General features: G+C 38.6%; 1 protein-coding gene and 2 pseudogenes across 4 annotated transcripts in view; all 3 read right to left on the reverse strand.

The window, feature by feature from the left end:
* Window positions 1-3413, reverse strand: part of LOC146478174 (uncharacterized) — a 54732-nt pseudogene extending 51319 nt beyond the window's left edge. The window contains exons 1-4 of the transcript XR_014865186.1: window positions 3092-3413; window positions 2355-2504; window positions 917-1039; window positions 488-610 (exon numbers count right to left, since the gene is read on the reverse strand). The product of XR_014865186.1 is annotated as an uncharacterized LOC146478174 (transcript). The remainder of the gene's footprint in view (window positions 1-487; window positions 611-916; window positions 1040-2354; window positions 2505-3091) is intronic.
* The window catches only part of LOC146478172 (putative skeletal organic matrix protein 7), a 117549-nt pseudogene that overhangs the window by 76323 nt on the left and 18962 nt on the right, over window positions 1-22264 (reverse strand). The window lies entirely within an intron of this gene.
* LOC146478178 (uncharacterized) lies at window positions 13513-19947 on the reverse strand. Of its 2 annotated transcripts, XM_085112905.1 has the most exons (6): window positions 18850-19186; window positions 17985-18134; window positions 16437-16559; window positions 15679-15807; window positions 14240-14491; window positions 13513-13847 (listed from the first exon to the last, which is right to left on the reverse strand). In XM_085112905.1, exons 1-6 carry the CDS (start codon window positions 19169-19171, stop codon window positions 13528-13530), a joined length of 1296 nt encoding a protein of 431 aa, XP_084969031.1. In that variant the 5' UTR covers window positions 19172-19186; the 3' UTR covers window positions 13513-13527. The 2 variants fall into 2 exon arrangements, with proteins under 2 accessions (XP_084969031.1, XP_084969032.1); XM_085112906.1 differs by lacking the exon at window positions 16437-16559 and having other exon boundaries at window positions 18850-19947.

Raw genomic sequence — 22264 nt, forward strand, 5'->3', positions numbered from 1 at the left:
TTTTGAATTGATCTTGAGCGTCGAAAGTTATTTCGCTTTTGTTATGGTTTTCCTTTACAGAGATTTGTGATTGGTTAACAAAACTCGCGCTACTTTCTCAACAAATGAGTAGCAAAACCAACATTAACCAATTGCGACTTGCCCGTATTAACCCGCTTAACACCACTATAGTTACATGTATTTACTTTGAGTTCCGATTGGTTTATCGTATTGCTAACGCCTGTAGTGATTGGCCAGTGTAATTACTTCACGACACTCAATTAAAAACTGCCCTATTATACCATATTTTTATGAAATTTTGCATCGAATTTACTTAATTTACTACGACTAAGAGAAGACACAGTTTCAGTTCGCATAGAAGAAGCCAAACATCATCATCATCATCATCATCATCATCATTTATACATCTACGCAAAGTCGTGCCATTACATCAAATGATTATCCTATGAGCTGTTACCACAACCAATAGAAATCTTTCATTTCTTACCGCTGCAAGTTTTTCCATTTCCAGTAAAACCGGGTTTGCACGTACAAACGTAGGAACCGATATTGTTAACACAATTAGCTTTGGCGTGACAAACTGCAGGAGAAGCGCTACATTCGTCAATGTCTGAGGAAAAACAATAGTAACAGAAACTGACTTAGTCTTTAGGTTCCTGCACAATAAGCAAAAAACAGATTTGCTAGGCTTTTTGGAAACTATGTGCTGACAGAAACATCACGATTTCAGTTGGCGAACCTGTTACATGTGTTTTCTTTTCTCTTATAGTCTGTTTACAGGATTTCATTCTTTTGACCTCATGGGAATCAAAGTAACTTTCTCTTATTGATTAAGATACAGTCCGTTAATAACATAACATCAAATGATTATCCTATGAGCTGTTACCACAAGCAAAAGAACTCTCCCATTTCTTACCGCTGCAAGTTTTTCCATTTCCAGTAAAACCGGGTTTGCACGTACAAACAAAGGAACCGATCTTGTTAGCACAATTGGCTTTGGCGTGACAGAGTGCAGGAGAAACGCTACATTCATCAATGTCTGAGGAAACACAATAGAAGCAGAAACCGAGTTAGTTTTAAGGTTTCTACTTAATAAGCAAAGAAACAAATTTGCCAGGCTTTTTTGAAGCTTTATTCTGGCAGAAAACACAGGACGATTTTGAGGAACTTGTTACATGTTTTTCCTTTTCTCTTATAGTCTGTTTACAGGATTTCGTTCTTTTAACCTCATTAGAAGATGAAAGTAATTTTCTCTTGTTGATTAAGACACAGTCCATTGTTAGTAGTAATAGATGAGCGACGATCGCAGTTAAGTACGGAAATCAGTAACTGCGATTGTCTCATTTATTAGTTATTCTATCCACAGTTCAAGTATATGAACTGCATACACTCCACTTCCATCCGGTTTTATTTCAATAGGTGTGATAGGAATTCACAAAATGACCAGCTCCCAGCTGGCTTAATAGCTTAGTTGGTAGAGATGGTTTATTGTTATCACAGAGGTCCTGGGTTCGAATCCCTTTTAACCCGGTATATGACTTTCATGGTCACGGAAGCCTATTGCTCAGCTCACATAAATGCATTATTTTTGAGTCCCGTTTTCATTGTCCGCCCAATTTCGAAAATGGAAAACGATCAGAAAGCGAGTTCTCCTGAGTAGAATTTACTGAAAATGCATTCATTTGCAATAAGAAAACAACTTTTAAAATGCCGTTATTTGAAGCATGGTTAATGTAAATGCTGAAGAATTTCACTTCTCTTGTTCCCCGACCGCTGGTCAAGGGGAACGAAGACTTTGGGTACGAGATTGGTATCGACACTTGCATCCTTTTCTTGTTACGTGGACTACTTGACAACGATGATTCGTTTAGTCAAGGCCTTTTGTACGTGATCAAAATGGCTGTGCGACGCAATTTTGAATCCGCAGGCAAGATTTCATCACCTCGTTGTTATTGCCTTTACATAAACAAGCGCAGGTGCAAATGCATGATGGGTAAGGTACAGAGAAATATGGCGGCTTTTACCACAATACCTTGCGAGCCGATCACCTTCAATTGGCTGCCTCCTGTACCATCAACATTGTGTATGTAGTTTGAAGATTTTGGAACTTGTGTGTGCGTTTTTATGTGCTTTTATAAGAAATATGGGTAAAAACATCAGCCGCCATGTACAGTGGTACAGTGGATTATCATCACCTATGTTCAACTTTCTTTGCCTCACGCTACACGCTTCACGTCTGGCTCCCTACGTTTTGATCCTCACCCCATTTTCGCACTCTTTGCACTCACTCTACCCGCGCAACAGCTCAGCTATCTTACAGAAACAATTTTCTGACCAGTCTTTAATTTACACACCTTCGGTTGCCATGTTACAGTCAGCGAGGACATTCGTTCCTGGTATGATGGAGTAGAACCAGTATTTGCCACTGACAGCTTGTCCTCCTTCATTCGCTTTTATTTCTTTGCAAGACTTGGCCGGCAGCTTAGAGATGGAGCCGAGAGGAACTGTGAAGATGAAGCCGTTTAACAAAGTTAGCTCATTCAATCTGAGTAGCAATATACTTAGCTGTGGTGCTGTTTGTTATGTTATAAAGGTGTGCTTACTTGTGAGTCTGTGGATGAAATCCTAAGGTGTGACCATTTAAATGAAAGCTTCTGAGCAGTACTTTCCTGTGGTGATGTTTATTATGCTGTACAAGCTAAGGTGGTTTTAACTTTTGAGTCAATGGATGAAATCCTAAAGTGTGACCATTCAAATGATAGCTACTGATCAGTACTTTCCTGTGGTGCTGATTATTGTGCTGTACAAGCTCAGGAGCTTATGACCCCGGAGCCTCCATCTACCCTATATGGGAGATAGAGGCTCCGGGTCATAAGCCCCTGACAAGCTAAGGTGGTTCTAACTTTTGAGTCAATGGATGAAATCCTAAAGTGTGACCACTCAAATGAAAGCTACTGATCAGTACTTTCCTGTGGTGCTGTTTGTTATACTGTATAACGTGGCTCGAATATCTCAGTCTGTGGATGAAATCGCGGTTATTATCGATATAAAAAAGAAAAAAAAAACATCTAAACATAACTTAAACTCATACCTCTTCTAACATCGAGCTTGACATAATATCGATCGGAGTCCTTAACAAAATTCTCTGGACTCGCTTCCTTCGTGCGGTTGTGCTATTCACACACACTCTCTGAAACCACGAAGTTAAAACTTTGACAGACGTCTTCTTCTCTGCATACGAAGAGACATTCAGCATGGCCAGATGGTGCATAGCGCTTGTTATAAGTGTGTCCCTGTAACTTCATACCGGATATTGGCAGCTGACGGGGTCCATTGCACTGCTCGGCAGTTGAGGCTTTGTGAACCAGGCCAGTTATAGCAATCGCGAGGATAATTGGTGTAAACGCGGCCATTGTATATGACTCGTCGGCAAAAAGGAAAACCTACAATCGAAACATCAACAAAGGTGATATTAATTTGTATCACAAATTTCCTGAAATTTGCTATTGTCTTATTTATTATGGAATATGAAATCCGCCCGCTTGTTGTCACCGTTTCGTCGATTGATCAAAAAATGAAAGGCCTGGAAGGCAAGATACACCATTGCACGCAATGAACTAACAGCCATTATTAAAAACTGGATCATTGTATACTGCAATTCCAGGGTTTTGATTGGCTGAGCGGCCATGGTATATGAGCCATTATACCATGCCCAAGAAGTAGCGACCATAAATTGTTTTCTGGTTGCTCTTGAAAACGAAATCAGCAAGGCCTACCAATACTACTTGATTGTTTTTAATAAAACAATTATTCCACTCGCGCTTGTTGGATATGAGATGATTATAGCCAACTCGGCGCTACGCGCCTCGTTGGCTATCTATCATCTCATATCCGACGTGCGCTCGTGGAATAATTGTTAATTATCTAGTGCGCAGATATAATGGCACTTCTTTCTGTCATTTTTTTTAGCGGGAAAACAAGATAACTGTCGACATTTCAGGTGTCGTAACGGGGACAGCAAGGTACATACATATCCTTTATTCAAACACGATAGGGTTTAAAGCTCAGAGCTTGTGGGGTCGTGTGAAAATAATTACAATATGAAACTATATTAAAACAGTGATAACATATACACTGAGTGTTATCGCGCTCCACGCGCGTTGGATCCACTCAGCTCGATTTCCTCTTTAGCCAGCTGCCACGAGATTCTTGAAGTGATGCCAATACTAACGGTTCGTGCGTTTCGACGTCACGCGTAATACTGCGTGGTGTGGCAGTATAGGACGACACTCGTTTGACTCAGGGCTTAATTCGCTCGCGTGACTTGCGGCGTTTCACACGAAATCCAAACGAACCGAAAACGAAAACTAATGCCTTATGGTTTCCCGTGTATATCACGAGGATGTATTGCAGCCTAAATCCATCAATCCTAGCACTGAAAATTTGGCACCTCGCATGATTGCGTAAATTTTTACATGTTAAAATTTCTACGTTTTTCATTCATGTTGTTTGGAAGGTTTGTTATTTCTTAACGATATAAAAAGGTCAACTTTTTGTGCTTATTTTTTAAACTAATAAGACGTAATTCAACCCACGCGCTTTGTTTGCTTGCTTTGAGCTACAACTAGTTAATAGTTAAACTTTGCTAAATTAAACCCTGACTGAGTGTTTTCGGCTCTTAAAATTAATATCACTAGCACCTAATTAACTTGTTACTAAACGAACAGCAAACTGATCGTTCAATTTCGAAAACTTATTATATTCAGTGGAAATATTTGAAATAAACGAAATAAAATAAAATGAAATGAAGGAAAATGGACAAAACTAAGCAGTTGAAAAAACAAATTGTCATTTTTTTTTGGTGTTTTGGAAGTTGGGCAAGTTCAAATGCAGCCCAATAATTAAATTTTTGACAAGTTTTAATAAAATTGTCTAGTTTATGAGGCCGAAACCTGCTGTCGGTATAAGCGCTAAGTGGTTGTTGGTGAAATATATTTTAGAACAAAAGTAATTAGGAACTCTTGAATATAAGCGATGGTTGAAACTCTTCAAGTGCATCATAGTCCTTTCCACCATTTTAGTCATTTGAGCCAAAGGTACTTCCCCTTATCCTCTTCCTGTTTAACCTGTCAAATGAATTTTCTTGGAGTGCGCCCAGTTTCGAATGCATTCCGGAGTAGTGGCCAATACTTGGGTTCCTGATGAATACTGAATTTGCTGTCAAGCTGAAAATCTGCCTGTAGAGTTAGTTCTGATGAATAAAAAATACAAACTTATTTTTGTCAAAAGTTTTTTTTCCATCAGTATTCAATCGAATTATTGATGAGCGCCAATGTTCTCCTAGCTTTTCTTTGTCCCATTCATGTGTAAACACGCATTCAAATTTTTTAAGAGCCCTACATGGAGACTCTTTGTCTGTTTACCTTTTCTTGTGTTCCTCCCGCTATGTTTAAAATTCCAGTGTAGGATTAATTTTGAGCGAGCAATTTTCCAGTACAAGTTACTGGACCGAGGAAAGTTGTTCTGACTTCACAACTACGAAATCTGGTCATTTCATCTCAAACATTAATGGGAATCGAAACATTTTTCGAGAAAGTTAATGTTTCACTTACGTCCAGGAGCTAAGAATGCGTGTCAAAGTTTTTCCCCTGTCAGGATGTCAAACTCAAACAAAAACTAGCCGGCAGTAGGAATCCATTCACTCGCAGCATGCAAAGAAATCCGGTTTCTTTTTCGGCTAGATTGCGGGAATGACTCTAGAGTAGTAACTTACTACTTTTAATTAAACAGCGTCCTATCCAAGATAAACAGCTTTCAGTTCAAAGCGATAAATTTAACATAGCTACTAATAAAGAAAACTCTAGTTTTGAATTAGCCTTCTTTTAGTTGCATTCCTCTCCGATTTTTTCAATGGATGAACGTTATTTGCTTGTGTTGTTAAGTGGAAGTATTAGGTAACTTAACTGGAAGTTTTTAGCTAACTGAAGCTAGGTGGAAAGGATAACTATTTTAGCAGTATGTCTAACGAAAGAGTCGTGTTAGAGAGTCTTGGTACTTCTTGTTCTGCGAGTTGTTGACCAATGACTTTGAGCTGTACGGTACTAGTGCAGAATTTAGACAATAAACGAGTTTCTGCTTTATATATAACGGGAAGTTCGTCTTAAATAAATTGTGATATTTCCTTTTTATTTTAGTATTAAAAGCACACGTATCACATCTCCACTTCCCGTAACTTTGTTTAATTTCCTTTAAGTGGACTTGTGGTTTTTGAAAATTAATTATTAACCACCCTAAATTATATCGCCTCTCCAGAAGAAAAGAGTATTTCTTGGTTTGAGTATCTAAAATTAATTTGGCTCAGGCCTTTGCTGTGAAAAAATTTCCTTGTTTAAATAGAATTTTTCAAACCCTTGACTCTTAATTACACTGGATACAACTATAACGGTATTTGGTATTTTCCTTGTCGAATTAAAATATAGTGTTTCCAAACTCTGCAAATTTTCACTGGTGCACCAAAAACATCGTGAAAAAATTAATTGCCGAAGGAACTAAAAAATGCGACTGGAAAATGCAGCAGAACTGGCGTAATGTTCAGGTTTTTACTGTTTCGAGTTCTTTAGAAAAGCAGTTCATAATAAATTCAAGGAAGAGTTATAAGAATATTGAGGATTAAAACCCTAACACCCTCCCGAATCACAAGCGAATTTAAAAGGTTAATGAATATCAAAACTTATATTTTTGAAGTTACTGGGGTGTCGGATTTTGTTGAAAAAGACGTAAAAACCTGCGGATTTCTCAGCGCAACGACGTCTATTAGCGCGGACATGACAAACTTGTTCTAATTGAAACAAACTTTATTGCAAGAACGTCTTGCAGTTTAATTGAACTGCCCTGTATTGTCTTGACGCCTGAAAATTCAAGATATGTCTTGAGCAGGAAAAGTAGATGTTTATCTCAATTTCCCGACGCAAGTTGTATAATACTCTGCAACATTGGTATAGTGGCTATTTATACTAATAGTACAAGTTGTTGAACAAATATGTCGCTTTGCATCGCAAAGACTGCAAAGACATGGCTGTTGTTCTTGTCGGAACTGAGAAAAGGAAGGTTTGGTTCGGACGAACAAAGACATCCCGAAACATTTTCATGCTGCAAGACCGAGTTCAACTCGTAGTGTTCCAGCAATTGGTAATCTTTGCGTGCACAACTTTGCCTACCATGGTTAGACAAATTGCGCACTAAGCAGCTTCACTTGAATAAACAAGTGGCTCATTCGAAGAAAATACACTCTTATAGGACAGGCGGCAATTAAATTTTACTTTGGTGCCAAAACCACCCTTTATTTCTGGCAAAGCGATGCTGCACGCTTGTAAAAATTCTGAACTTGGTACACAACCATTTTTTCGCCTGGCCACTAGGTCCGGGATCCCGGCCTGTATATTGCACAAGCAAGAGAAAAAACACATGAAGCTGCAAGGCATGGAAGGTTATAAGGGGCAATTTCCCTCCATCTTGCAACGCATCTCGCAAAGTTGCGAAAAGTAGAGGAACTTGTCTACTTTTTCTGCAACCTGTGACGCAATTTTTAGTTACGAAGACTTCAAGAGGGGAAGTCATACGTGCAGTTCCGTTCTCAACTTGTTTCGCAATGGCGTTACTATAATTTTCAGGAAAAAAGCCAGAAGTATAACAGTACTTTTAAGGAGAACTGTGGGCAGTGTATTGGTTTGAACAATCGCCCCTCACTTGCACTGCAGCTCGGGTTCGAATCCCGTATTTGTTATGTGTGGGTAGATGATGTTATTGCTCTCTTCCTTGCTGCAAAGGTTGTTCTCTACATTCTGATGTTTTTCTCCCTCCACAAAAACCATTACGGACATTACTGTCAAAATCCTAATGAAAAAGCACCTACAACACATTTTTTTTCTCGGCCTCTGAACTTCGTAAAGTTTAGTTACACCACAAGTCGAACCTAGATTTTGCAAAGAGATTTGGTACAACATTTTCGTCAAGATGACTTAAAGTTGGAACAAAGGATGTTTTTCCTCACCTGTTTAAAAATGGACCTGATGCACGTTCAAAGTGAAAGATAAACTGTTATGTTAACTAAGTGAAACGGCGGAACACTTTTAAAGAGTCGTGCGGGTGGCTGACATTGATATGAAGGTGTTTATTACCCAGTTGACAGGTGAAATACAGCTTCCAATATCAGAATGCAAATAGCTAGGATGACAGCCTACGCAGCACGATTATAGGAGAGAGGAAGTCATTTATAATGAGAAGAGCAATGATCTTTTCTTTTTCTCTAACAACGATTTTAGTTAAAAATGATGTTGTTTAGGGTTACGAGTTCAGCTTACTTTCTCAGTATAAAGTAGGTGATGACGAGTTAAACACGCCAAAGACGTCGTTTAATTTAATAATAATAATAATAATAATAATAATAATAATAATAATAATAATAATAATAATAATAATAATAATAATAATAAGAGAATAATATTGATAATTCTACTTCTATTTTTACCTTGTTACTTTTTTCATAACTATATGCATATATTTTAGATGTAGCATGCTACACTTTACGCCCTACCACATTTTACAACGAATGGCAGTTTTAAACTGCAATTATAATAATAATAATAATAATAATAATAATAATAATAATAATAATAATAATAACAATAATAATAAGATGGATAATAATAAGATGGGATAGCGCCGCAAATATCTGCATATGCAAACTATCAGTCATCTGGTCGAGCCCGTTATCCGACACTACATGTAATCGCCTTGAGGCGTCCAACCAGTTTGCGCTCCTAATCCTAACCTATCTCAGGTGGAGGCAACATTGCGCATAGACAGGAAGGCACGTAAAACTGTCGTGGAGAATGGAGGCAACAACAATAATAACAGCAAATTTTATTATTATACCACACTAGAATACAGAAGAAATAAATGTAAACACTGGTTATGCAAGTATAATGCTACCTAGAAAATACCTAACAAGGTAACCTAGCTAGGAGGGATAACAATAACTATGTATAAATGTCAAACGTAGTCGTAACAGGGAGCCGCAACTATAAAATAAAAATAAAGCACACACAAAAGACTTTCTAAGTAAAATGGTGAGGGAAAAAGGAGGAAATGTTGAAAGATTTAATATGAAGTAGTAACAGCCTTTTTTAAAGGAACTGTATAGGTACTAAGGCTCTTTAAGGATTCTTCAATATTGCAAGCACTCCAGTAGCTCGACAGCTATCCTGTACCTTTCAAGGAAGGACAAAAGGCGTGGAATGAAATCTGTTGAGCAAGAATACAAGCTAACTAAAATTAAAGCAGTCGTCAAAATGTATCAGAATCCAGATCCTACTATAAAGTTGGTGCTTGATTTTGAGGAGAGAGCAGCTTCCCAGGGAAACCAGTCTCTGATTTTAGAAGCTTTGAAAATGGCGGGAGAACCTGGGATTGGGATCGAGATTCAGTCAGCCTCTCATCCGCGACACCGATAGACAAGAGCTTCCTCCAGACAAGTTCAAAGGCCAACTAAAGAAGTCTACGAAAGATCAATTATGTGAGACTATCAGGGGACAGGAGTGACAGGGCAAATTCTAAGCGTCTTATGTGGGATGACGAGGAGATTAGTACAAAGGAGTGGTTTAAGTGACTCAAGAACTGGGCGGAGTGTCCCACCCATACAATTGCTGGAATCTTTGAGCTGCATGTGCAATTACTACGGGGGTGGAAATATGGCCGTTGGCTTTTTTCCTGGCTAGTAAAAGCGCTAGGAAGGGTAATTTTCTTAATTGTGTTGTCCTCGATTGCATGTTCACTAAGGAGACTGTTTTTTATGCATGAAATCAAAACCTTTTCCTGCATGTTACGTTACCCACAGTTTTTTGTTAAAATGACTGGAAAATAAAATGGAAAAAATGTTCGACTCTCGTTAGAACGAACTCGGATTCGGTTGTGGAATTTTTTTCCAATATGTTTGTGTCAGTAACTTTCACATTGAGTCCAGGCTCAAAACTCAACATCACATTTCTTAGTGCACATACTCGGCAACACATCGACACCCAAATCTTAGCAGTATGCAGGATGTTTATTTCATGCACGAATCTAGTTTAATCCGGAAAAGGAATCAAAAGTCAAAGGTTCGACTCCTGTTGGGAGAACTCGGAATTTGTTTTGTGGATTATACTTGTGTCACTAACTGAAATTTATCTTTTACAAAAGAGAAATGTTTGAACTAAACTTTGGTCTTTGTAGCGCGCGCGATTTCTCAATAGATACTTATGTAAAAGGCCCATGACGAAAGGCACTCTGTAAACTAGTTTCACCATAACTCACGATTCACCTCGCGCTATTAAATTCAATAACAAACATAGTTTACATGTATTACTGGCGGCCGCGTGTCACACAAATAATAATAAGAAGATTGAGTGTTTAACTCAGTTTTATTACAGCAGTTAACTGTCATATAGTTGACATCAAAGCAAATACAATGTATAAATGATGTATAACTGTTTCTCCTTACTGGTTAACTGATTGTTTTACAGATGTGTTCTATTGTAATAAATATCTCTGTCAAGACCACTGAGCAGTTTTCAATTGAGTGCCCTAAAGTCAAAACCGTAATTACTCTGGCCAATCATAACAGATGTAGATAGAACAATGAACCAATCAGAACTCGAAGCAAAAACATGTAACCGGTGCCTAGCGCGGGAAAACACGCGCGAAAAAGTGGCGCGGGTTTTTTCGACCAATCACAGAGCGTAGTAAAGCAAACGCAAAATTACTTTCGACACTCAAATGAAAACCACTCTATGATGTAACACATATGGTGTGTCTAGAAGGAAGTTTTACAAAAGGCTTGTATTACTACCACCATATTCTCATCACCTGTCTGCTTGAAGATACTTTGATAATGAAAGAAGAAATTACACACTGAATTTTAGCATAAATCTATGAGCTCCTGTAGTTGATGACCTTCCTTCTTCTCCTACATACTAACAATGAATTTGCTTTGTAAGGAGAAATTATATGTCGATTGCTGACAGGAGCTCCTTCTATAGCTACAGAAAATCCCTTGGTTGATTATGTTCTTTATTCTTATTACCTATCTGCTTAACAGTCTATTTACATTGTAAAGAGAAATTACATGTTGGTCACTCTTGAAAGTAAGAGTTCTACCCTTGTCATAGAGGGTATGGTGCCCAGTCTATTATATGCTAATGTATGCTTTGTATACGAAAGCTACTAAGCTATTCCATATTCGGTTGAGAAACTCAGAATGATCAACTTGTATCTATACAGACTACAATACTTGTGGTCTGTATAGATCACATGATAAGTTGACAATTCTGCTACATTTGCTATCCATGTGTGCCATCTTTACAATCAATAGTAGTAATGAATGAAAATTACCCTTCTTTTGAGCCGTCAAACTTGTGGATTTCATGCACAAACTCACAAGTTACAACATTGCATGAACCGAATTTTAGCTCTGGATTTCAAAGGCTAAACTTCCATCGATAAGTTCTGTAATATACAGTTCCTTTACGGGTAAATCATTAAAACTAAAGTAACCCGGAATAAACGGACTAAATTACTACAGATAAATACTAGAAAAAGGTTTGAGTTTTCTAACAATTGATTACGGTATTAGTTCCTCACCTAGCTCTCCTAATCCTCCTTTCCCGTACCCCTCGATCTCTAGCTAAGCAAAAAGTTTTCACACGGCATGAATTTTTGCGTTTCGTATGTTACTTTAGTGTTTGTAGCTATTTCAATTAACGTTGTCGGAAAGTCTATGGGGCTCAGGGATATTTAGTTAGTATGTGCTCAATTAACCCCGAAAGCTCTTCTATGTGAAAATAAACTACTTTTATCGTGAGACGTAAACCGCTCAAAAATGTCTTTGTATTAATAGAAACCGTCGCTAAGAAACCCGAATTTCTCGGACACTCAAGATGCCCAGAACTTATGCGCAGTTGCAAAAAGAGGCACCGTCCTTAATAAGTTGTCATTGTCATGCGCGGAGCTACTGGAGCAGAGGTTAAGTTTTTAGAAACTTGAAACCCCCACTTTAAAGTGCCCCTGGGACGAAAATTTCCTTTTCCATCTTTTTGCATTTTCGTGTAGAATATGACCTTCTTACTCATGTTACCAAATTTCAATCCTTTAAGGCGATTGGAAGTAATTTTTTTTTAGCTTTTTATTCGAGATTTCACGGTCGCCATTACTTGGCCTTGTTCCAGAAGTTAAGGCTCAAATTACAGGAAGTGACGTCATTGACTCAACACGAAAAATTCTACATGGCTAATTTTCATATGGATTCTACTTCATAAACTGTATTCTGCTGTTGCGAACTAAATAACAGCAGAATACAGCAAAACGTTATTTTTTTCTACTTCAGAAGTTGCAATTAAGATTTTAAGATCGGTCAAAATTGCCCTTCTGTTTTGTTGTTAAAGAAAACGGTAAAAAAAGCGGTATTTTGCGCGCCTTTCCAGTTGCTGGAACTAACCACCGGACAGTTCAGTTTGTAAAAGAGACAGACGAGACGCGCCATTTTGAGGGCTGGCGCTACAAAATCCTCCAGAATGTCCTTCTGAAAACAGTAGCACCATAAATTAAGGAATTCAAACGGCTTCAGTCCTTCACATTTGCGAACTAATCTGTCAGATTGGCTAGTTATACATCAGGGATTTATGCAGTGCCCAACTCCCTCCCCGGGTAATAGTAGGACATTTCTCCCCAGATTTGCCTTGAAAGGGGACGGACATTATTCTATCCTGGGGCATTGACAGAACATGCAGTCTCGGGATTTTCACTTCACTTCACTGTCATGTCTTTCATTGATACGTTTATCGACAATCTGACGATAAATTTGTAATTAATTATGTTTAAGGAGGGCAAAAATGAGATGGTAGATCCTCAGAATGAACGGTTACCTGAGCAATAATGAGTAGTAAGACTTCTCCGAGAGCTAGTTTGGCCCAAATTAGCTTTGATTAGAATCAACCCACGAAATCAAGCCACGAAACTAAGAATTCAACCAATTTTTTAACTGTACCGTGGGGCATTTGAAAAGCTCATTTGTCCCGGTCGTGCAAGGGTACCTAGGGTGCCAGACGATTTTCTTGAGTGGTAGTTTCCGGTTCGGACCGAAGTCTCTTATTTGCCGTGAGCAGCGTCGGTTTTCGGCCGACAACGATGGGCCTCCGGGCGATTACGAGTTCACTTGGCGCGCGAGGAAAAGCCTCTGGTACCCAGGGTATGCATGGGGCATTCACTGATTATGATTATTATTATTATTATTATTATTATTATTATTATTATTATTATTATTATTAATCCTAATGCCCGGGTGGGGGTGAGGAGATGGGCACTGCTAGAGGTTACTGATGAATTAGTTCTGAAAAAGCGAAGGCGCCCTCATGACTTTGTCAAAGCTGCTTCGAATTGTAGCCATGTTAATGTGAACGTCGCCTGAACTACCTAAAAAGCGCGTTTTTGATCACTTTACGTTACCTCATAAAACACTTCAATATCACTGGGAGTAAAATAGGACTTTCCAGCAAAAAACGCACATCGACCAGATGAAGAATACCCTGGGGGGAGGGCATAGGAGTAGCCGCAAGAGGTGTGGCTATTGTATATCTGACTGTTAGGGTGTATGTAGATTCCGTGTCCTCTACCAAAAGCCGGCCCACGATCACTTCTTCTGTATGTGGCGTATCTATATTCTCCTGATTTGATCCGTAGCTTAACAGGATTGTACCTACGGTTGTAGTTGTACAGCGAGTAGATAAAGGCTTTACTGGAATAGGTGTAACCTGAATCTGGAACAAAGATAAACACGTTTTACACCTACATGGTATAACTAAAAAAAATCTAAATGATTTAATTACTTTGGGTTAAGAAAAAAAAAACAAAACAAAAAAAAAAAAACAGGACATTCAGTTATTTATAAGAACATTTTTCAGATGGGAAATTACAAACCCCAGTCCTTAAAAAATATAGTCGAGCACCACCATTGAGACTGTAGAGTAGACTAAAAGTAATCGTGTTTTATTCCACAATTGGAAAAATAACTGAAGAATTATTGTCTTGAGTTAGTGCACGCTAGCTGCACAAGTAGCTTACTGAGGAAAACACAACAAGATAAGTGATAATTTAATAATCAAACTAAAGTGGAAAAGTGACGGGATGAAGAGCAAAGCCGGATACTTACTACTAGCCCAAGAGACATCTGTATATCCGCCAAATATGTAACTGCCGACTTTGATGATAGTAACAGTAGGTCCCTTTCCATCACATCTGCTATGGAATGTTGAGGACAGCCAGCCATGCGACGAAGCCCGCCAGCATAACAAAAACCTGCTACGGACTGAGTTACGAAGTACTGGGTTTAAATATGAAATCAACTTGTCCACATACGAGCTACTCTTGGAGACGAGAATACTTGATGAATAGTAGAGGCCACCTAAACGAGACAAAAATTTTAAGGAGAGGTTAAGGTGATTCCGCTGAAAAAGAAGGAGTATTTAAAATTGTCTAAGACTTGGTCCAGTTCATGACTATGTTATGAGCATTACAAAAATGCAATAAAAAATGGGGGTCACCGTGCTCGTTTTTGTGCAACCTGGATGGCTATTATAGTAAATAGATGACCCACGAGGTTTATATCAGGAACGCTAGTAATCAGAAAAAGGAACTAACATTTCTAGAAAAATTAATTTCTTGCATAAAAATATCGAAGCAGTTCAACAAAATCTACTTTAATCTTACACAACAAACTATTTTCATTGAACTGGAATTAAAACTATGAAAGAAATTAAAGATTTTGCTGTGTGCACGTAAGCAGCACTACCTAAATATGTGCTTTTTAAAGCATTCAAATAAAAATATCTCATAGTAGAGTATTAAACTTTTCTTTAAATCGCGATATATAGTGGTCAACCGTATGACATTTAAATTGATTCATTAAAAAATGGGGGTCACCGTGCCCGTTTAGAAGAAAAGGACCATTTATTTTCCTGCCGAGCTTAACCTCAATGAAATCCCGTAATGTTGTGCGCACGCGCGCTCGTGCGCGCGCTAAATGACCCGAAAAATTATGGGCAGCAAGGATGCGCAATGCAATTCGATGGAATCACCTGAAGTAACAGCTTTGTCTCTACCTTGGAATTTAAGATGATGGATGCGACATTGTCGTTCAACGCCCTCTAATTTCAAAATAAGAACAGTATTATCCTGTAGCTATACTTATTTGACCCTGAAGAGGAGGTTTTGTTGCGGACATGAAAACAGGCAGTGGTGACTCACGACCTTCAGGTAGGTGGGTGGCCCACTGTCAAACGCTGGACTTCCTTCTCTTTGTGAAACAAAATATCTAGTAGCCTCGACTCTACGGGCCTCGGTTTGGTGTAAAAAATAAGATGGGGAGGGGGTGGGAAGAGGAACCTTCCTTTGATCCACCAGCGAAAGGGATAGATGGTTTGAACACAAGCCTGTTATTGCGGGGAGACAATATCTAATAAAGTGCAGTTTCGGGTGCATTTAACATGTCTTGATGATATGCCTTTCTGTAAATTGGTTAATGACATGTTATTTGCACTATTTACTTGACCACGGCAGCAGCCGATCACCGCGATTAAGAGGAAAACTCACGTTTATATAAGCAGTAGTGTCCGTTTCCATGATAGTTTGACTGACAAGCACAGCTGTAAGACCCCACGGTGTTTGTGCAAACGGCGTACGCGTGACAATTGTGCGAGCCACTTGTACATTCATTGATATCTGAAAATTTTGTTACATTGAAACAAAACTGCTCAACATCATGTTTGAATGATTATCACATCATAACACAACTCATTATCTGATACCAGTACAAGACACTGCACTGAAACGCATGCGCCAGAGGACTTTCACGCATGCGCATAGCCCGTTACCCTTAAATATCCTAATGTGAATAATTGTGCTGCTGCCTTATTACGCAATTGCATCAATGCATATTTGTTAACTTGGTTTACGCAGCAGTGATTAAATTTTTTCTTAGGGGATCCTCGTTTTCAGTTTCACTATAGTTATCTGTTAATACTGTTAGTAATATTGTGTGATTGCAAAAATGCGCATTTTCGTATGCAATTGTACAACAACGTTGTTTCCTTAAATCGTTTTAAAAAAATGTATATTAAATTAGAACAGTTTTGAATTGATCATGAGGGTCGTAAGTTAGTTCGCTTTTGTTATGGTTTTGCTTTACGGAGATCTTCGATTGGTTAGCAAAACTCGCGCTACTTTCTCAAGAGATGAGAAGCAAAACCAACATTAACCATGCGAACGCGAAGTCGCGAAGTCGTACCATTACATCAAATGATTATTCTATGAGCTGTTAGCACAAGCAAAAGAACTCTTCCATTTCTTACCACTGCAAGTTTTTCCATTTCCAGTAAAACCGGGTTTGCACGTACAAACATAGGAACCGATATTGTTAACACAATTGGCTTTGGGATGACAAACTGCAGGAGAAGCGCTACATTCATCAATGTCTGACGAAACACAATAGTAACAGAAACTGAGTTAGTTTTTAGGTTCCTACACAATAAGCAAAGAAACAAATTTGCCAGGCTTTTTTTTAACTATGTGCTGACAGAAAACATCACGATTTGAGTTGGGGAACCTGTTACATGTGTTTTCTTTTCTCTCGTAGTCTGTTTACAGGATTTCGTTCTTTTAACCTTATAGAAGAATGAAAGTAACTTTCTCTTGTTGATTAAGACACAGTCCATTATTAGTAGTAATAAATGAGCTACGATCGCAGTTTAGTTCGGATATCCGTAACTGCGATTGTCTCATTTATTAATTGTTTAATCCACAGTTCAAGTATATGAACTGCATACACTCTACTTGCATCCGGCTTCATTTCAACAGGTATGATAGGAATTCACAAAATGACCAGCTCCCAGTTGGCTTGATAGCTCAGTTGGTAGAGATGGTGTGTCGTTATCACAGAGGTCATGGGTTCGAATCCTTTTCAACCCTGAAGTTTAAGAGGTTGTCGTATTTTAATTGCTTAAGTTGGGTATACAACTTCGATGGTCATTCACTTCTCAATTCTTTCATTCACAGTTCAACTTGTATATGACTTTCATATTCACAGAAGCCTATTGCCCAGCTCACATAAATGCATTATTTTTGAGTTCCGTTTTCATTTTCCGCCCAATTTGGAGAATGGAAACGATTGAACGCGAGGTCTTCTGATTAGAATTTACTGAAAATGCATTTATTTGCAATAAGAAAACAACTTTTTCAATGCCGTTATTTGAAGCATGGTTAATGTAAAGACCGAAAAATTTTACTCAGCTCTTGTTTCCTGATCGCTAGTCAAGGGGAACGAAGACTTTGGGTACGAGATTGGCATCGACACTTGCATCCTTTTCTTGTTACGTGGACTACTTGACAACGATGATTCGTTTAGTCAAGGCCTTCTGTACGTGATCAAAATGGCTGTGCGATGCAATTTTGAATCCGAAGGCAAGACTTCGTCACTTCGTTGTTATTGCCTTTACATAAACAAGCGCATGTGCAAATGCATGATGGGTAAAGTACGATAAAAGATGGCAGCTTTTACCACAATGCCTTGCAAGCCGATCACAGCTTATAGGCTGCTTCCCGACCAACAACATTGTGTATGCTAAGTTTGAAGATTTTGGAACTTTTCTGTGCGTTTTAATGAGCTTTTATAGTGTTTTTGTACGCTAAGAACTATGGGTAAAAATATGAGCCGCCATGTTTTTTGGTACAGCGGATTATCATCACCTACGTTCAACTTTCTATGCCTCATGCTACACGCTTAACGTCCGGCTCCCTGCATTTTGATCCTCGCTTCATTTGCGCATTCTTTGCATTCACTCTACCCGCGCAACAGCCCAGTTAGCTTATAGAATCAAATCTGTGACCAGTCTTTAAAACACCTTCGGTTGCCATGTTACAGTCAGCGAGGACATTCGTTCCTGGTATGATGGAGTAGAACCAGTATTTGCCACTGACAGCTTGTCCTCCTTCATTCGCTTTTATTTCTTTGCAAGACTTGGCCGGCAGCTTAGAGATGGAGCCGAGAGGAACTGTGAAGATGAAGCCATTTAACAAAGTTAGCTCATTCTGAGTAGCAATATACATAGCTGTGGTGCTGTTTGTTATGTTATGAAGGTGTGCTTATTTTTGGGTCTGTGGATGAAATCCTATAAAGTGTGACCATTCAAATGAAAACTTCTGAGTAGTACGTTCCTGTGGTGCTGTTAATTATGCTGTATAAGGTGGTTCTAACTTTTGAGTCAATGGATGAAATCCTAAAGTTTGACCATTCAAATGAAAGCTATTGAGCAGTACTTTTCTGTGGTGCTGTTTATTAGGCTATACAAGCTCACATGGTTCTAACTTTTGAGTCAATGGATGAAATCCTAACGTGTGACCATTCAAATGAAAGCTACTGAGTAGTACTTTCCTGTGGTGCTGTTTATTATGCTGTACAAGCTAAGGTGGTTCTAACTTTTGAGTCAATGGATGAAATCCTAAAGTGTGACCATTCAAATGAAAGCTACTGAGTAGTACTTTCCTGTGGTGCTGTTTATTATGCTGTACAAGGTAGTTCAAATATTTGAGTCTGTGGATGAAATCCAAAAGTGTGACCATTCAAATGAAAGTTACTGAGTAATACTTTCCTGTGGTGCTGTTTATTATGCTGTATAAGGTGGCTCGAATATCTCAGTCTGTGGACGAAATCGCGGTTATTATTGAAATAAAAAAGAAAAAACATCTAAACATAACTTTAACTCATACCTCTCCTGACATCAAGCTTGACGTAATATCGATCAGGGTCCTTAACAAAATTATCTGGACTCGCTTCCTTCGTGCGGTTGTTCCATTCACACACACTCTCCGAAACCACGAAGTTAAAACTTTGACAGACGTCTTCTTCTCTGCATACGAACAGACATTCAGCATGGCCAGATGGTGCATAGCGCTTGTTATAAGTGTGTCCCTGTAACTTCATGCCGGAGATTGGCAGCTGACGGGGTCCATTGCACTGCTCAGCAGTTGAGGCTTTGTGAACCAGGCCAGTTACAGCGATCGTGAGGATGATTGGTGTAAACGCGGCCATTGTATATGACTCGTCGGCAAAGGAAAACCTACAATCGAAACATCAACAGGGGCGGTATTAATTTGTATCACAAATTTCGTCAAGTTTGCCATTGTCTTATTCAGTATGGATTATAAAATCCGCCCGCTTATTGTCACGGTTTCTTCAATTGATCGATAAATGAAAGGTCTGGAAACAAGATACACCATTGCGCGCAATAAACTAACAGCCATTATCCAGGGTGCAGATAGAATGGTCATTCTTTCCTGCGCCTGTCCTTTTCCTTCATCGTTTTTGCAACGCGCGTACAACATTAGTGACCTTAAGATTCTAGGACAAGAACGAGTTTTTCCAATAAGAGTGGGCTTGCGCGTGGACCAAGTGTCATTTTCGGGCGCGAAAAACAAGGTAACCGTTGACATTCAGGTGTCGCAACGGGGACGGCAAGGGAGCTTGGGATGGGTTTTCGCGCTCAATGCGCGCTGAATCACTCAGCTCGATTTCCACTTTGGGTTGCTGCCACGAGATTCTTGAAGTGGTGCCAATACTCACGGTTCGTGTGTTTCGCAGTGACGCGTAATACTGCGTGGTGTGGCAGTATAGGGCGACACTCGTTTGACTCAGGGCTTAATTCGCTCGCGTGACTTACAGCTTTTCTGCGGTTAAGACATTCGCACGAAATTCAAACGAACCGAAAACGAAAACTAATGCCTTATGTTTTCCCGTGTATATCACGAGGATGTATTGTAGCCTAAATCCATCAATCCTAACACTGAAAATTCGGCACCTTGCATGATTGCGTAAATTTTTGAATGAAGGAAAATGGACAAAACTAAGCAGTTGAAAAAACAAATTGTCATTTTTTTTTGTGTTTTGGAAGTTGGGCAAGTTCAAATGCAGCCCAATAATTAAATTTTTGACAAGTTTTAATAAAATTGTCTAGTTTATGACGCCAATGGGACTTGCTGTCGGTATAAGCGCTAAGTGGTTGTTGGTGAAATATATTTTAGAACAAGAGTAATTAGGAACTCTTGAATATAAGCGATGGTTGGAACTCTTCAAGTACATCATAGTCCTTTCCACCATTTTAGTCATTTGAGCCAAAGGCACTTCCCCTTATCCTCTTCCTGTTCAGAACCTCTCAAATATATTTTCTTGGAGTGCGCCCAGTTTCGAGTGCATTCCGGAGTAGTGGCCAATACGTAAGAGATATAAAACCGAGAACGGAGGTATTAATCCATATACATGGATATACATGGATGTATATGGATTAATACTGACGTTCGAGGTATTTATCTGACTTATTTCATGAAATTATTCCTTTGTTCAAGGGGACAAACGCCGGCTAATTAGTACCGTCACACTTAGGTGAGAAACGGAGAACAATAGAAGCAACCTGATGTGTGCGTTTCTCGCAGTGCTGCTAATGTAAATGAGGGATTTATCTGTATAAATCCCTCGTTTCAGTTAGTTTAATATTCATGAAGGATGTAAGTTAAAAAAAAAGGATGTTGAATAACAAAAGAAAATGTGTGATTCATGAAATAATTTTAGAATAAATACTGAATTTGCTGTCAAGTTTTCTTTTATAATAACAAAGCTGAAAATCTGCCTGTTGAGTTAATTTCTGATGAATTAAAAATGAAAACTTATTTTTGTCAAAAGTTTTTTTTTTCATCAGTATTCAATCGAATTATTGATGAGCGCAAGCTTTTCCTTGTCCCATTCATATGTGAAAACGCATTTAAACTTTTAAGAGCCCTACATGAAGACTCTTTGTCTCTTCCCATTTGTTGTGTTTCTCCCGCTATGTTTAAAATTCCAGTTTAGGATTAATTTTGAGCGAGCAATTTTCCAGTATAAGCTACTGAAGCGATGAAAGTTGTTCTGACTTCACAACTGCGAACTCTGGCCATTTTATCTGAAACATTAATGGGAATCGAAACATTTTTCGAGAAAGTCAATGTTTCACTTACGTCCAGGAGCTAAGAATGCGTGTCAAAGTTTTTCCCTTGTCAGGATGTCAAACTCAAACAAAAACTAGCCGGCAGTAGGAATCCATTCACTCGCAGCATGCAAAGAAATTTCGGCTAGATTGCGGGAATGACTCTAGAGCAAAAAAATTTAAAAACTAAACAGCGTCCTATCCAAGATAAACAGCTTTCTGTTCAAAGCGATAAATTTAACATAGCTACTAGTAAAGAAAACTCTAGTTTTGAATCAGCCTTCTTTTAGTTGCATTCCTCTCCGATTTTTTCAATGGATGAACGCTATTTGCTTGTGTTGTTAGGTGGAAGTATATAGGTAACTTAACTGGAAGTTTTTAGCTAACTAAAGCTAGGTGGAAAAGATAACTATATTAGCAGTATGTCTAACGAAAGAGTCGTGTTAGAGAGTCTTGGTTCTTCTTGTTCAGACGAGAAACGAGTTTCTGTTTTATACATAACGGGAAGTTCGTCTTATATTAGTAAAGCACACGTTTCACTTCTCCTCTTCCACTTCCCGTAACTTTGTTTAATTTCCTTTAAGCAGACTTGTGGTTTTTGAAAATTAATTATTAACCGCCCTAAATTATATCGCCTCTTCAATTTGAGGGTGTTTAAAAGTCCAAGGTCTTATTAGTTGTCACTGGAAGGAAAAAGTATTTCTTTGATTGAGTATCTGAGGCCTTTGCTGTGAAAAATTCCCTTGTTTAAATAGAATTTTTCAAACCCTTGACTCTTAATTACACTGAATACAACTATAGCGGTATGTGGTTGAAAATACAATGAAAATTTCAGTTCTTTAGAAAAGCAGCTCAGAATAAATTCAAGGAAGAGTTAGAAGAATATCGAGGATCAAAACCCTAATACCCTTCCGAATCACAAGCGAATTTAAAAGGTTAATGAATGTCAATACTTATCTTTTTGAAGTTACTGTCGGATTTTATTGAAAAAGTCGTAAAAACCTGCGGATTTCTTAATTAGCGATTTCTATTAGCGGACGTGACAAACTTGTTCTAATTGAAACAAACTTTATTGCAAGACCGTCTTCCAGCTTAATTGAACTGCCCTATGTTGTCTTGACCAAAAATTCAAGAAATGTCTTGGGCAGGAAAAGCAGACGTTTATCTCA

Source organism: Pavona decussata, unplaced genomic scaffold (assembly GCF_977016875.1).
Source record: "Pavona decussata unplaced genomic scaffold, jaPavDecu1.1 SCAFFOLD_67, whole genome shotgun sequence".
Taxonomy (NCBI): Eukaryota; Metazoa; Cnidaria; class Anthozoa; order Scleractinia; family Agariciidae; genus Pavona; species Pavona decussata.

Coding starts and splice junctions, on each gene's coding strand:
- LOC146478178 (XM_085112905.1), bottom strand. CDS start 19,171: ATGGCCGCGTTTACACCAATCATCCTCACGATCGCTGTAACTGGCCTG. Junction 16,560..17,984: donor CTGTAACATGGCAACCGAAG/GTGTTTTAAAGA, acceptor GTGTTTCGTCAG/ACATTGATGAATGTAGCGCT. Junction 15,808..16,436: donor AAATGGAAAAACTTGCAGTG/GTAAGAAATGGA, acceptor CAAAATTTTCAG/ATATCAATGAATGTACAAGT.